The sequence below is a fragment of the Myodes glareolus genome, chromosome 2, assembly GCF_982192425.1.
Source record: "Myodes glareolus chromosome 2, mMyoGla1.1, whole genome shotgun sequence".
Classification (NCBI taxonomy): domain Eukaryota; kingdom Metazoa; phylum Chordata; class Mammalia; order Rodentia; family Cricetidae; genus Myodes; species Myodes glareolus.
The window spans coordinates 56,364,028-56,380,990 of NC_142027.1; the positions used below are offsets into that span (position 1 = coordinate 56,364,028).

Genomic DNA, 16,963 nt, shown 5'->3' on the forward strand with positions numbered 1-16,963 from the left:
ATACCACAGCTTTAAGCAGCATCAAATAGACTAAGCTGGAGAAGGGCCAGAAGGTGTGGAGGTAGAGGGGAGACTGTGGACATACAGAAGCAGCTCTTTGTCAGCATGAAAAGATTGGATACTTGTGTACTCATTATGATCACTAATAATTTTTGTGATAAAAGTATATTTTTTTAACACACACACTTCCTGTTTTTCATTGGCTATAGTATAAAAGCTATAAATAGGAACTTGTGCTTCAAAGACTTGCACATGGCTTAGAGCATCTGATCTCTCATTCCTGAGCAGGTTTTGGAAATTGGTTAGCTGGAAACGTAGGACATCTGAAAAGATTTGGTAAAGTTTAAAGATAACTTTTCAGGATATCAAGCTTATCTGTGTACCCAGAAGTTTTGTGTGTGTTGTCACATGCCATCTTTAATACAGAGGACATGGTGCACCTTGGGATAAAGCCCATAATCTGTATTAATCACATGAACCTTGTTGTATCTTCTCAGTTTAAAGGGAAAGTTTATCCTTAAAAGCAGAAAGGCCAAATCAGTAAAATCACCCTAGCTAGGAAAAAAGCAACAACAAAAACTCTCCCACAAAAGAGAAAGTGGTATATTGTCTTGGTTCTGTGAAAAATAGAATCTGTGAATTGGAAGAAAGAGAAGGTGTGGGTGGGGAGTTGGGGTATTACATTTTTAGACTTAGTTATTTTTGTTTTCCAAATGGACGGCAGAATTCAACAAAACAAAATAAATCAAAATAAAATAAAACTCCCACTTTCCATAATGGAGAGGACCTTCTACAATAAAGCCAAAAGTCCAGACTGTACAGAAGTCTTTGTTTTAGACATAATAGTCTTCCCATCTCAGTGTCTCTGTTTTGAGAAACCTATAGACTGTAAATAACCAACTGGATTCTGGGTTAAGGTGAAGGTCAGGAGGGAAAAGAGATGCAACGAGGTTATTGCAGATTTTAAAGTTTGTATTGCTTTCTGTTACAATCAAGGAATTAGACCTTTTACAAAGCAATAATTAAGGCTGCAAACTAGCCTTTGTACAGCATCCTAGTTGGAACTTGAAGGAGCTCCAAAGTCCACACTGGCTTGGAGAAAACAGTGTCTTCGGAGAATAATAAGGTGATTCCAGTGATGAGAAAAACATCAGGTGACCCAAAGGCACTTGGAAGAGTGCAAACATCTTACATCTTGGTTTGAACTAGAATTGTTGAATTTAGGGTTCCTAAAGGTAGAAATTTGGAGATCCTGAGTTAATAATGACCACCTTAACCCATCTTGTGATCTATGTTCTGCAATTAGTAAGAAGTACAAAGCACATAGTTAATTCAGAATAAAAGCCTGTTTCTAGGGTAGTCTTTAAAATGAGTGATTCCATCTGCAATGTGGTATTGACACATGTCTTTAATCCTAGCACTCAGGAGGCAGAGGCAGGAGGATCTCTGTGAGCTTGAGGACAGCCTGATCTACAAGAGCTAGTTCTAGGACAGGTAGGGCTGTTGCACAGAGAAAGTCTGTCTTAAAAAAAGAAAAATACATTGCTTTTGTGAAATTATCTTATTACATATGAAGCAGTATTTCACATAATAATATTACTTACAATATTATAACAATATTTCATATACAGCCAAGAGGTGGTGTTGCATGCCTTTAATTCCTGTACTTGGGAGGTAGAGGCAGGCAAATCTCTGTAAGTTTGAGGCCAGCCTGGTATACTGAGCAGATTCCAGAACAACTAGTGCTGTTGCAGAGAGAAATGTTGTCTTGAAAAAAAAAACTACTACTCTACTAATATTTCACACGCAATGAAAAAGATTAATTTGTATAGGAAGTCCTTCTGCTTATGTGTTCCTTTCATTAGTTAATCAATAAAGAAACTACTTGGCCTGATAGGGCAGAACTTAGGTAGGCTGAGAAGACAGAACTGAATTCTGGGAGGAAGGAAGCAGGGTCAGAGAGCCACAATGGTGACGCCAGGTCAGACATGCTAAATCTTTCCTGGCAAGCCACGACCTCGTGGTGAACACAGATTAATAGAAAAGGTTTAAATCAAGATGTGAGAGTTAGCCAATAACAGGCTAGAGATAATGGCCCAGGCAGTGATTTAATTACTACAATTTCTGTGTGGTTATTTTGTGTGTAAGCTAGCCAGGCAGCTGGAACAAACAAAAGGGCCCACTCTCCTCGTACTACAGTTTGGTGGCCCAATGTGTCCAACTAACTCCATGTAAAACCTAATAGGACTTTAAAAACAATTATAGAAAAAAATATATATAAGGAGTTTAACACAGCTTTTTGCTGCTCACTGGTGGTATGCCACAGAGAGATTTTCCTGGCTCAGCAGCTGCAGCAGACAAAAAGTGGCAGTTTTAAAATGCCAGCTCTCTGTGCTATGCTGTTAGCAAGACCTCTGTCTCTTGCTGGAAACAGAGCATTTGAATGGGGTTTGTGATCAGATTGCTGCAAACTTGCTTGATGGCAAAGTGGACCAGCTTTGTACCTGGAAGTGAGGTTGGGTCAGTGTGCTTGGCTCTCAGAGGCGTAAGTGGCTCTGCCATGTTGGACTAGGCAGAGCAAGTCCTCAGTACGTTTATTTGACCTAGGAATGTCACAGCTTATATTCTTAAGTGCTTAGCATTTTAAAAGCACAAGGTTAAAGTGTTCCTGAAAAGTAAAAAATTACAGACAGTGCAATAAGGACAGATTCAGACATAAAAGACCTAAAAATGGATCACAGTGTTGAATAAATGTATGTAGACTTAAGAGAGAGAAGAAAAAGAATATAGAGAGTCATAAAATAAAGTTAATGCTTTTAAAAAAGGGTAAAGTCTTTAAAGAGACAGAGTACAGATAGTCATAGGTTAATAAAAAAGAAAAATAAGCCACCTAAAAATGGAAAATTCACAGAGTCTGGATTCTGTATATTATGTGTTTTCTTCAATTTTTTTGACTTTGAAGGAACTAAGTATAGAGAGAAGTTTCATTGTGTGAGCTGCTCAGCTAAATCAGCATGTATATTATAAAGGTATTATGACTTCAAAATTTGGGTCTAAGGATATGATGCTTTGGAAAAGAGGTTCTTTTGTTTTCACAGAAGATGAGACCCTGTGAATTGCTTCTAGACCAATATGGCATGATAGACCACACCCTCCTGAAAAGTTGCCATAAATACCCTCAAAAAATTACTTCACTCATCTGCTGACTGAGATGAACCTAGAATACAGTATACACCATGAAAGATCTGATTAAGAGCAGCCCCATTCAGCACAAAGCAGTTTGGAGAGAAAAAACTATGCCCATATTCCCAAATATTGTTTGCAAATGTTCTTTTACATTTAAAGTGGGATATGATATAGATATGAATGATTGTGTGGCTCATTTAAAAATATAATTAAGAAATGTAAGTTAATAGATAATCATTTATATTAGTCAAGTTTGTAGTCATGTTAGATTTTCTAGATGTGCATAGGTATATTTCAGATAGACATTCTTCATATCTTTCAAAGACTAAAGAATATGGCATTTAAAATGTTTTAATAACTTAGGACTTTTCATGACAATGAGACACATCTGCTTCTGGCAGCACCAAGCTACTTTTTGAGGAAGGTGGGCATCAAAGAGACTCTTTATGGAGTTGGTTAGCCATCTGGGCAAGAAACTGCTCTTGCCTGAACTGTTGCATAAACTGAACTAGAAGAACCCACAGAGAGATAACTACTGAACTTGTCTATAGGTGAGATGGTCCTTTGGGGTTCCTGCTTCATGAAAGAGTCTGTGAGACATTCCATAGGACACAGAAGGCAATGACTAAACTGTCTTTAAAATTTCTGGCTTTATGAAAAAGTCTGCTGGATAGTTTGGGCCTATAGGCTGAAGATGGATGTGCCAATGGTACAGAAGAACTTTGGGTGACTGCACAGGTGGGGAGATATCTCTGTCATTTCTAGAATTTTGGAAGTTGCTTACAATGCATTTCCTGTTTCCTTAGGTAATACTATATCCTTCTGTAGTCTTTGATGAAGTTGAAGAATGGATAGTTATTATTATAGTTTTCCTTAGTTATGATAAAAGATAAAGTAGATATAAATATGGCCACTGTAGTTCTTGCTTGATAATTGCTTTGTTATATGTAATTTTACTATGTTAAAGTTAAAGCCTTCCTTCTTGTTTAAACAGAAAAGGGGAAATAGTGTAAGAGGTCCTTCTGCTTATGTGTTGCTTTCGTTGGTTAATCAATAAAGAAAATGCTTGGCCTGATAGGGCAGAACTTAGGTAGGCTGAGAAGACAGAACTGAATTCTGGGAGAAAAAAGCAGAGTCAAAGAGCTGCATTGGAGACGATAGGTCAGACATGCTAAATCTTTCCTGGTAAGCTACAACCTCGTGGTGAACACAGATAAATAGAAATGGTTTAAATAAAGATGTGAGAGTTAGCCAATAACAGACTAGAGATAATGGCCCAGGCAGTGATTTAATTACTACAATTTCTGTGTGGTTATGTCGAGTGTAAGGTAGCCAGGTGGCTGGGACAAACAAAAAGGCCCACTCTCCTGTTACAATTAATCTGTTTACCTTTTAGAATCATTCTGGAATTCTATACTCTTTTAAGGGAGTGTTTAGGATGTTACATTGACTTTCTACAGCTTTCATACCTTTCTCCCTAAGGAAACAAAACCCTTGCAAGATTACTGCTGCTTCTTAGCTTTCCTTCATACTAAGAAATATCCCCAAGAAGGGGAAGTATTACTTAGTCCACCTAGTGTGCCACCACTTTGGTTGAGCAGATCTCTAGGCTCTAGGCTATTCACTCTGGTCTCTGAACTGTTGGAAGATTTTGGAAGAAAGTTCACTGGCCCAAATCATCATGGCTAGATTAATTGAAGCACACTTTTTTATTTGTGTACATGCTCTGTCTCTGCCTAATGTGGGGCTGAAGAGTTCAGCATTGGATATGGGGAAGACAAGGCTTTTATTGCTCAAAGATAAGGGGTTTTCCAAATGGGGAATTTGGCAGGCAAATAGGTAGGATTACAGAGGCAGAACATAAGCAGAACAAGTTTGTCATAACTACCTTCTAAAACAAAGACATGTTTGCAAGGCAGTCATAAGGAAGTCTTAACAATAGGTGGTCATAACAAGAGGTAGTCATAACAACCATTTGAAACAAAGGCAGTATGGGACCTTTTTTAGTTAAGGTTACATGTGGGGCATAGCCATATTCTTGAGAAATAGATTTAATCATAAACAGGAATGAACCTAGTTTTTCTTTGCTAGAAGATGTTTTTCAAGCCTAAGATAGCAGCAGGCTGGTCTGGTTCTTCAGGTGCTCGTGCTACAGTCTTCTTCTTGGATGGTGTGGGATGACCCTCCTAAGCTTTACTGGCAAGGGAAGCTGTGGAAAAACCCTTCTCTTTGTCTGATGAGAACTGAGGTTTAGGTCTCTGGTTACTAGATGGAATGACCTTCACCAAAGTTTCTTCATGATCTTTTTATTATTATAAACCCTTATTAGTTTTTTAAAAAATTATATTTCTTTGTTTTATATTTATATTTACCCACTCATGCATGGGTGTACATGCCACAGCATGTGTGTGGACATGAGAGGACAACTTGTAAAAATTGGTCTTTCCTTCGACTATGTGGAGTCTGGAAATTGAACTCAGGTACTCAGGTTTGAGTAATTACCTTTATTCATTGTGCTAGCTAACAAGTGTGAGCCTTGTAACTCAGTGGGCCTCTCTGTGTGTATGTTTGAGTCAGGGTCTCACTATAAAGCCCTGACTGCTCTAGAACTCACCCTTTATACCAGGCTGACCTCAATCTCATAAAGATTCACCTGTTACTGCCTCTGGAGTGCTGGGATTAAGGGAATGCACATTGTGCTGGGCTCAGCTGTCATTAGCTGACCTCAGACAGTGGTGTTCCTCAAGGATCCCCTTCTTGTTATTCTGCCTATTCCCCAGTGATCTCTTTCTTGTATGGACTCAACTACTTGTCTATCTACTTAGACAAATTTTCTTCTTGCACATGAATTACATCGTTTGTATGCAGAAAATCCTGTTGGACTTGGTCTTTCACAGTATGGACTCTGTAGGGTATCCTCAGCTTGTTCTTCTTATGTCTCAAGAAATTCCTTTCCACAAAGTCTGGCATGTAGGAAAATCTGGCATTCCCTTGCTAAAAGGAGTCATTTTCCTTATCTCTGGCATAAAGGAACATATGACTCATCTATGAACCTCTGCCTGAGGTGCCTATTTAACATATGAAAGCAGACATATGCTGCTCCAAAACCTCATAGAGTTTGCTATAGAGTCCTGCTCATAGAGTCCTGGTTCTTCTGCCCCATACTCTGAAACCCTTGCCCCTGAGCTTCATGTGCCCTCCCCGCAGCTTTTTGATCCCCACAAAATCTCATCCTTTCTGGCTGTGTTTCTTCTTGCTCTCTTGGTTCTCTTTACTGCTGGCTGGCTCTGCTCCTGGATGTTTACTGGTCTCTTCTCTTGTCTCCCCTCTCTTCTCTTGCTCTCCACCCCCTCCTCAAACAGCCTGGTTAGGATTCTTGCTATGTTTAGTCTGGACTCCTCCATGTACCCCTGGCTGTGCTCTACCTCATATCCACAAAAAACTTTCTCCTCAAATCATTCTAGAGACAGTTGTGTCCTCATTTTTTCACTCAGTTCTCCAGGTTCACCTGCCTTTTATTACTGCTGCCTGGGGGGCCAGCCTCCATCAGTACAAGGCTCAAAGGGAATCCATGGAGTCCCTGTACTAAGATATTTGTTTTTTAATCTGACAAGGTAACAGAAAAGACACTTACCTTCTTGATGGTTTCCTTCAGAGGTTTTCTTTATTCTTCTTCTGTATTCTCTATTTTCTGACTTTATCCTTCCTCTAAGGCTTATACACCCGAACAAAATCTTTCAGGCAATATAGAAATCACAATGTGGTTACATTTTATTTTCCAAGTGAATGATTATAATGAATATAGGTAAAAACATGGTTGTCACCGAAGAACCCACAAAATTTACATCTAAGTGACTTACTATTATAGAGTAACAGGGTGTAAGCAAGCAAGTTATTTTTCTCAGCCAGTCCTTTTGTTGGCAGGTTGCATATTGTGGTTACAAAGAAAGGACCAATTATTTTAATATTTATCTCAAAAGGTAATCTTATCAAAATCTTAAAAGAATCACAAATCTAAACTTTCATATATGAAAAAGAACCAGTAAGCTCTATTTAAACCCTTAGGGTGCATACTCACTCATCAACAGATTTTTTTATATTAGAAAGGTATGGACACAAGGAATTAATCATTGCCTATAGTTACCATCCTAGCACAAAAGGCACAACAGCTAATAATAACTGGGTTTTTGTTTCCTGACCTTAAAGAGTTCCGCACTTGACTTTATGCCTTTCTAACACTTTAGATTGTCGTCTTGCGGTTTTCACCTCAAAGTTACTTGACAAAAACATCTCATTCTAACCTTAAGTCATTTTTAAAGCTTTGTTTCTGCTGTGATGTACTCCAAAACCTGTGAACACATCTCCTGACACTGACATTTAAAGAATTTAGACTAGCTGGGCTACTTGGATTCAATGGTTTTTCTTAATCACTAATCTAAGCCACAGTCTATATGCCTCCTCAATGGAAACTAAGGTTTTCTAGTTGTGTAACATGTGACACTTGCTTGGTTTTTTTCCCTCTATAGCCTCTGTTTTATCAGAGGCCGGGGCAACATTTTATCCTACCTTTACCTATGTTATTTTTTTCACTAAACTAACTTCTATCGTCATCCCTTACTGTATTTATTAAAGACCCACAAGCAACAAAATCTTATTTAATCTAACACTCTTATTATATAAAATCATTTTTCAGTTAAATAGTACAGCTTAGGAGGACATCATCTTCATAATAATCCACAAGTAAAAATGCTAAGTAGAATGTGGCATTTCCAGGGGATGATAATGCAGCATTAAGGGTATTGGGGATTTCCCTAAGCCCATTCACACCATGCCAGATACCAGAGGAAGATGGTACACCAGAAGCAAAAGACACTCTGGGTCTGCGGTCTTGTGGCCTTGCCTATCTGAGCTTTAACCATCAACGCTATGTTTCCTGGTGGGCCAGCGCCATGAAGTCAATTGCCAACTGTTGCTCCTCTGACATGGACACCTGCCCTTCATGTTCTGTGCTGCAAATTACTCTCCTTGGCTCAGTTTGCTTAGGAAGATGTTGGATGCCATCTGATTTTGCCTTCTTCTGCCAGATCCAAAGGACAATTCAGTTCCCCAAACTCCAAAAGGCATTCCAAATATCTAGAAATGACTTTAACCTGGACTTTCGGAGGATTTCTGGTGGTTAGATAAATGTCAGCATTCCTCAGGAACTTGTGAAACCACTTACCATCTGCCAAAAAGGAGTCATTTCCCTTACCTGTGACAGAAGGGGACATATGGCTCTTCACTGACACATATTTTTCCTGCATATTAAAATCCATCCTACCATCCAGACTTCCTCAGTGTCATGAGCACCTATTATACATCTTAAAGTCTCCACCTAGGATAATGACTTCTCACTTCCCAAGGCTTCCCTCATCCCCGATATCCATTTGTTCTCATTATAAAGGCAAGGATTTCTGCCTGCCATTGCTAGTCTCACAATTCTTTCTTTTTATTCTGTTCTCCAGTTTTTGGATATTCTCTTTATCACAGATAACCCTGGTTATATCCAATGTCCAGTATTCTTGCCATATGTAGTCTACTTCTTTCTCTCTTTGTTCTGGACTCCTCCAGATGCCTGTGGCTATTCGTTCTCATATTTACAGTGGATATGTCAGCAACTTCTTTACTACACCCTCTCATACATCTTCATGATAATATCTCCTTCTAATAGAACCCCCTTCAGCCATCTACTATAGACCTTGGGACTTTTACTCCTCTATGCTATTGCAGTGCATAGGGTATTGGGAGCGGCCTTCTGTTTTCCCCTGATATTTTTGGCAACATTTTATTTATTTTTATGTATATGAATGTTTGCCTGAATATGTATACATGTGAATCACATTTGTACAGTGCCCAAGGAGGACAGATGATAGCATCAGACAGCACCTTCCCACACACCTATGACTACAGCTATAGATGGCTTTGAGCCACCGTGTGGATTAAACCTGGGTCCTCTGGAAAAACAGTAAGTGTTCTTGACTGCTGAGCTATCTCTCTGGCCCCATTCTGATTTTTGTTTTCAAAATACGGTGTCAGGGCTGGAGAGGTACCTTAGAAATCTGTTCTCGCAGAGAATCCCAGAGTACAGACCTGAACACCCTCATCAGATGGGCATCTGTAACTCTAGTTCTAAGAGATTCTGACACTCTCTGGCATCAGAACATATACATATTGATATACAGAAACATAAATGTACACAAGAAAATCTTTTCAATTTCATTTAAAGGTAATATCCAATGAAATTACCTTGAGAGTCCTGAGACAATGTGAAAATGAGGAAGAAAGAACACTGCCAGTGCCATGCCTTCATGTCTCATTCAAACCTATTTGTGGGTCTGTCAAAGAGAAGCAAAAAAGGCATGGTGTGAATTTTAAACGTATAAAGAAATTAGAAGTTAGTGTAGTGGCTGATTCGAAGAGATTAAATTATTGTACTTTTGTACAAATAATATTTCTATTATAAAACATTAAACCTGATGCTAACACAGTACAGCAGTATGGGAATTCTTAATATGTCAGAAAAATTAGATTATAATACAACTTTTAAATTCCATGGTCTTTCTTTTAAAGCACACACACTTTGGCACATAAGATCCTTGACAGGTCCATTACTACATGTACACTAGAATGTCGACTTTGAGGGCAGGCCTCACATCTGGAGCAACGCACACCATATAACAGCTGCTAGAAATGGCTGCTAATGAATATACACTAGGTATTGATTACACAATGCTTCTCCAAATCATAGAATTCTTGTTTAGAAAGTTTGCTACACATAACATATGTTGCCTTTTTAGTCAAATATGCTAAAGCTATTTCATGTACTGATGACATTAATTATGGCTTTCATTATAATCACTATTCATAAAATATAGTCTAATTGTACAGTATAGTACAAAACAACAGTAGCCATTAAGATCACACTGATAAATATGAATAACAAAATTTTTGCACACACTGTATCGCAAGTTTATGTAATATGTATCTGTCTTTCTTTAGGCTGAGATTATAGTTTTCCTTCTTTAAGAAAGAATTCCTTTAAAAATTAGTTAGAATTGGTTTAAATGCTTTATAAGAAAACTTAAAGGGAACAAGTTTGGAGTTATGCTGTTACTGGAATATATTCTAAATCTGTGGTGGGACAAGAGAGTTTATAATGATTAACACTGTCCTCAAAAACAATATCAGATTTTTAAATTTACAAGGACATGATCCAACCAGATTCTCTGAATGTGGCTGGCCTGGAGCCTTTTTGAAAAGCCGTTGACAATGACACTGGGACTTGCTTCCTCTGCATATACTGGATTTTGGCGCTCCAGTCTGTTTGGACTCTCACCTTCCCTGGACCTGGAGGGAGGGGGGAGGAACTCGAACTTCCCACAGGGCAGGAAACCCTGACTGCTCTAGGGGATGGAGAGGGAGGAGGAGACGGAGTGGGGGGAGTGGGAGGGTGGTGGGAGGAGGGGCTGAAATGGAAACTTTTATAATTTAATAATAAAAAAATAAAAAAAACTTAACAGGTTAATAAATGATTCTTTCATTTTTACAGTTTAAATATTAGAAAATGTGATTGAAATGATTAAATATACAACCTTGGAGGAGGATCTTATTAACATGACTGTATATTTTTTGTTATAGATACACTTACATAAAAACTAGAAATAATTTAAAGGCTCCAATATGTAAATAAAACAAAAAGAGAAAATGTGTTCAGCTTGAAAAAGTTATTGTCCTAGTAGTTTCCCTCAGACAGACCACTGTTATCTTTGGTAAAGGGAAAAAGTGTTGTAAAATAGTACTTCTTTTCAAAATAAGGTCTTCATGTGTACTTATACATGTATTTACATGTATATGTAAGGATAGAAGTCACATTGATCAATTCTGAAGACTTTAGACATTCCTAACTTTGTTTTCACTATAACAGTAGGCCAATATAAAAACACCTTTGCTTTTGTAGGTCATTGAACAAACCTTAAAACTTAAGCACCACAAGGAAAAATTTAACAAATTCATGATGTTTAAATGTAACATCATGACATCTTATTTCCATTTTCCCAAACTGGGACACCTTACTATCAACTTCCCACTCTCATAATGACTCCAGCTGGTACCCTCTATTGAAAGCTTTAGCATTTCATTTTCCAGTCTCCAGTTGAGCTGAGGTTCTTATTTCATTTGTAGTTATGATTAGTTTTTGATATTCCCTAATTCACTAATAGATGTATCCCTTATTTCTCTTTCTTCTGTGGCTCTTATGCAAAGGTTTCTGCAGGTATACGCTTCTAATTCTAGGAATATGTCTCTACAACAAGATCCTTTCTATACATCCTCATCGGGTTCAATCTCTTGCTACCAAATTATTTCTGAAAAACAAATGATAAGCTTTATAAAATAAAACCCAAATACCACTATAACTTGGTTGAATAAACATACTCAGTAATGTTACAGGATGCAAAACTCACATATGAAACATTGCAATCATTTTATAGAGCAACAGCATTGCTCAAAACAAAACAAAACAAAAAAATCAATTAAAAACCAAGCAAACAGAAAAGAAAGTAATGCCTTTCCAGCAGGTTATCTCCAGAAAATAAAATGTTTAGAAATCAACATAAATCAGGAAGTGAAAAACCTCTTCAATGAAAATTATAATAACCTAGTGAAAAATAGTGAAGATCCCATACACAAATAGGAAGACATTCCCATCAAAATTCCAAAGTTTCTTCCTACTTGTAGAAAAAAATGTCTCCAAATTCTATTCTGAACCACATAATATCTCAAATAACCCATGCAACATTGAGTTTTACAATAACTCATGTCAACAAACCATACAACTTTAGTCTGCATGAGAGCAGGCACAGACACCTCAACAAGTTAATAAGGAAAAATAGCATACCCTTTGATTCATCAATCCTACTACTTAAGGAGCTGAAGTTGCAACAGTTATGCTGATAAAAAATCTGTACCTACATGTTCACTGCAACTATTCCTATAATCATGGCATCTATAATATATCTCTTTGTCTCTAAAATTGGAGGAAGCAACTAAAGTATGGTCCAAGTTATATAGCTCTAATTTCTGACAGAGGATAACAAAAGAAGGCAGACTTACCTAGCCATTTCATGTAAATTAATCCAAGTAATTCTACCAGAGTTACTATGAACAAACCTGAGACTACAAGGAAGCCATATTTTGGTGCACACTCTGTAAAAACAAAGAAGTTGGTTAGTATAAATACATACAAACTGCTTAAAAATATATAATATCAAGTTTTAAGGATAGAAATTATTGTTGGAGATAAAAATTAAGTATATGTGCTGACTATCATTAAGTCAGCCAACAGAATAATACCAAATTGTTTTAAGAAAAAACACTTATGTTTTCATAACATGCAAGTCAGGACAAATGGAAAATTCTGTCACCAGACAGTTTGAGTCTGGCTGCTTTTCAAGTTCTGTGAATTGAGTCATGATAATTTGGGTAGCTGGCCATGTGGTACATGTAGACAATATTCTTGATCTGGCATTGAAAGCATGATACCCACTGGAAGAAATATGATAGTAAAAGAAAGAAAATAATTGACAGGTGCTAAACATTTGAAGAACGGTCATTGGTGCCAGTGATATAAAATGCTGTGGTTGTTTGATACAGACAATTACAAAACTAAATATGCCCTTAGTGTAAACTTCAGAATTTCCTCAAATGGAGTTGATAGTACATAACCATAGGAAAATATGTATGTATGTCCAGAAATTCTAATCATAGTCACAACAAATCTAAAAGCAATAAGGATATCCTTCATTAGATGAATGCATTAAAAGTATTGTTGTGTGTCCTCACAAATGTTCTGTACTCAAAAATAGTGAACTATAAAACCGTGAAAAGGCATGGGGGAAAGAAGCCAATAGAAAAAGGTTAAGTACGATATGTTTGTAAATTTAAAAAAAAACATTCTTAATAATGAAAAATTGTCAATGTTGCCAGCTATTTGTGGGGACAGAGAAATAAACAGGCAAGGACAAGGGATTTGGATCACTGAAGGTGTTCTATATGACAAACACAGTGAGTAATTCATTTCATATGTGTTGGTCACAGAGGAAGTGGGAACCATGGTGTAATCTGTGGGTGATAGCCCTTAAACAGTGATTCATCAATTATAACAAATGTGTGGTCTGGTTGAGGATAGTGGGAGATGATGTGGCATGAAGTGCGTATGGAAGTACATGAAGAGCATATGACACAATTTATGGAAACTCTGCAATGCCCATTGAACCTTGTTGTGAGCCCAAGACATCTTTAAAAAGACAGAGTTTAATATAAAGAAAAAGAAAATTAAGATGTCTGTCTAAGAGAAATTTAAATTAAGCTTCAGGAAAACATGACTCTTACCATTTACAGAAAAATATAGTCCTACCACAGCAAGTGCAGAACCCAATGCTTGGATGACTGTTAATATGATCATGGCATGAAGGGTCCTCCCAATGGCTACAAGAAAGAAAAGGGCAAAGCAGAAGCATGGTGAGAATGAAGCAGCAAGATCTACTTGCATTTGGTACAGTCAACAACAAGGCACTATAAGCAAGTACTGGCTGTATAAGTTTGCATAGGGCAACATTTTCCCAGTGAGGTCACTCTTTCCAGAAGTGTTGATTTCAGATCACCACTCATCAGACTTTCACTGTCATTTTCTTCTGAAGAGGTGTAAAAGCTTCAACTCTAAACCCGACAAAGCACTGCTTAAGCCACATTTGTGTATCTTACATTATAAATGACTATTATGCATGGCTTCTTCACACGGACATAAAATTGCTTTGGGGGAGCCTTGGTGATTACACATATAATATTGTTTGTTATGCTGTTCAAGGATCTATGGTTGTGAAGTGGAACCTTTCTTGTGTATTACAATCCCAGAGAGACCTTATGACCCACAAAGTGACTTTAAAACCAAGCGTTTACTTATTTTGTGTTGGAGGCAGTAGGTATGTGTGTGAGGGTCAGAAGACAATATGTGAAAATCGCTCCTCTCTTTCCACTATGTAATTTATGGGAATGAAATTCAGATTGTTAGGCTTGGTGGCAAACACTTTTACCTGCTGTGTCATCTCATTGGCCGAGATGTGACTTTTTAATAATAACATCAAAAAGATGTTAGTGGTTTACTTTTAAACTATAAAAAGGAAATACTGTTTATGTTTTGTATACACATATTAAGATATATTTTTCCAGAAACAATAATGACAACAAAACCAAGCCAAAACAAGCTAAATGAAACCCTAAACACCACACACACACACACACACACACACACACACACACACAGGTCCTTGTTTTGCATCCTGATATTTAAACTCATCTTGCAGAAGCAGTCTTATTAATGAAGATAATTGTGTGGAAAGGTTGAACTTGTAATTTGCTTATAACTTCAGTATCCTGAGGTTCAGAATGTGAAAGCAACCTTGAGTTATTGCAGGCCAAACATTCCAGACATGAAATCCTGAAATCTGATAGTAAAAATTTTCCCAACTTGGAGCTGATTCGATGTTGGATTCCCTAAGTAGAGTTACTCAAGCAGCACATTTTAAGCAAATATCTTAAACTTTGAAATACAGTAATTCAAAATACTTCTGGTCTCAATTATGTCAGATGAGAGGTACTTTAGCTGCATATATAAAAATCACTTTTTACAAAAAAAAAATCCTTCAAAATCTAAGATGTTGGTAGCAGAAGATACAATGGAGGGGTAAGTGTGTTCCTGATCACCACACAAGTCCAGTAAGGGAACACACAATCTTCCCACCATCCTTATCTCCCTGGCTACTTCAAAGGGGTGGCTTCCCACAGCTAAATCCTCTCTCCTCCTACGCCATCCCGGCTTTCTGCCTGGAACCCCTACCCTTCCTCTCTCCCTTTTTCGGGGCTTAAATTCCTCCAACTCAACCTGGGTGGGCGCTGCGGCCAGGACGGGCGGTGAGTGCAAACGGGAGGGAGGTCCTTTGTTTTAATAGCATGCCTGCCGCAAGGTAGGACTGCAGGCAAAGTGATTTCTGGATAGCAAGGGGCACTAATCCGGTAGCAGAAGACCCAGCAGAGGGAAGAGCCATTGGAGAGCATCTGAAGGAAGAGATGGGCAGGCGCCAAGGCAAGAATTCCTCCAACAACCTGAAAAACAACATGAAAATACCAGATCGCAGCAATCTTACGACAGAAGGACTTGAACACCCTATTCCGGAAGAAGTGGAAAACAGTGTCATTATGAAAGCAATAGAGTCTCTTAAACAGGGTATGAATAACTCACTTAAAGAATTAGAAGAGAAATATAACAAAAAGATGGAAGAAATGAGTAAAGAAATGGAAGAGAAATATAACAAAAAGTTTGAAGAAATGAGTAAATTCGTAAATGATACCCTGGGAAACCAAGAAAAAACAATCAAACAGGTAATGGAATCAGTTCAAGAATTGAAAACTGAAATGGAGGCAGTGAAGAAAACACAAACCGAGGGCCGGCTGGATATGGAAAATCTAGGTAAACAAACAGAGACTTCAGGAACAAGCATAACCAATAGAATACAAGAGATAGAAGAATGAATATCAGATTATGAAGACACCATAGAGAAAATAAACGCTCTGACCAAAGAAAACAGCAAATCCAACAAATTCTCATCACAAAACATACAGGAAATATGGGACATAATAAAAAAAAACCAAATCTAAGAATAATAGGAGTAGAAGAAGGAGAAGAATTGCAGATCAAAGGTCCAGAAAATATATTCAACAAAATTATAGAAGAAAACTTTCCCATCCTAAAGAACAATATTCCTATGAAGGATCAAGAAGCATACAGAACACCGAATAGACTGGATCAGAAAAAAACATCCCCTTGCCATATGATAATCAAAACACAAAGCATTCAGATTAAAGAAAGGATATTAAGAGCTACAAAGGAAAAAGGTCAAGTAACTTATAAAGGTAAACCTATCAGACTTACACCAGGCTTCTCGATGGAAACCATGAAAGCCAGAAGGTCCTGGATAGAGGTACTGCAGAAACTAAGAGACCATGGATGCAAGCCCAGACTACTATACCCAGCCAAGCTATTGTTCACTATCAACGGAGAAAACAAAATATTCCAGGATAAAAACAAATTTAAACAATACGTAGCTACTAATCCAGCCTTACAGAGAATATTAGAAGAAAAATCACAACCCAAGGAATCCAACATTCCCAACACTGCCTACAATAACTCAGACATCTAGCGACCCTTCACAAGCACAACTCAAAGAAGGAAAACACATACACTCTACTACCCCAAAAAAAAAAATGACCGGAGTCAACAACTACTGGTCATTAATATCACTTAATATCAATGGAATCAATTCACCTATAAAAAGGCACAGACTTAGACATTGGATACGAAAACAGGATCCAACATTCTGTTGTTTACAAGAAACACACCTCAACCACAAAGACAGACACCTACTCAGAGTAAAGGGTTGGGAAAAGGTTTTCCAAGCAAATGAACCTAAGAAACAAGCGGGTGTGGCCATTCTAATATCTAACAAAATCGACTTCAAACTAAAATCAATCAGAAGAGATGGAGATGGACATTTCATACTCATAACAGGAACAATTCATCAGGAATAAGTCTCAATCCTGAATATCTATGCCCCTATTATAAAGGTACCCACATATGTAAAAGAAACTCTTCTAGAAATCAAGGCAGTCATCAAACCACACACAT

At 37.6% G+C, this 16,963-nt stretch overlaps 1 protein-coding gene across 2 annotated transcripts in view; it reads right to left on the reverse strand.

Annotated features, from left to right (window-relative positions):
- Window positions 1-951: 951 nt before the first annotated feature.
- The window catches only part of LOC125413223 (leukocyte surface antigen CD47-like), a 77,000-nt gene continuing 60,988 nt past the window's right edge, over window positions 952-16,963 (reverse strand). For both annotated transcript variants that reach the window (XM_048454408.3, XM_048454407.3), the window contains 5 exons: window positions 13,615-13,710; window positions 12,337-12,429; window positions 9,472-9,560; window positions 6,821-6,920; window positions 952-1,296 (listed from right to left, as the gene is read on the reverse strand). In XM_048454408.3, the coding sequence (XP_048310365.2) occupies window positions 9,532-9,560; window positions 12,337-12,429; window positions 13,615-13,710 (218 nt within the window). In that variant the 3' untranslated portion in view covers window positions 952-1,296; window positions 6,821-6,920; window positions 9,472-9,531. The remainder of the gene's footprint in view (window positions 1,297-6,820; window positions 6,921-9,471; window positions 9,561-12,336; window positions 12,430-13,614; window positions 13,711-16,963) is intronic.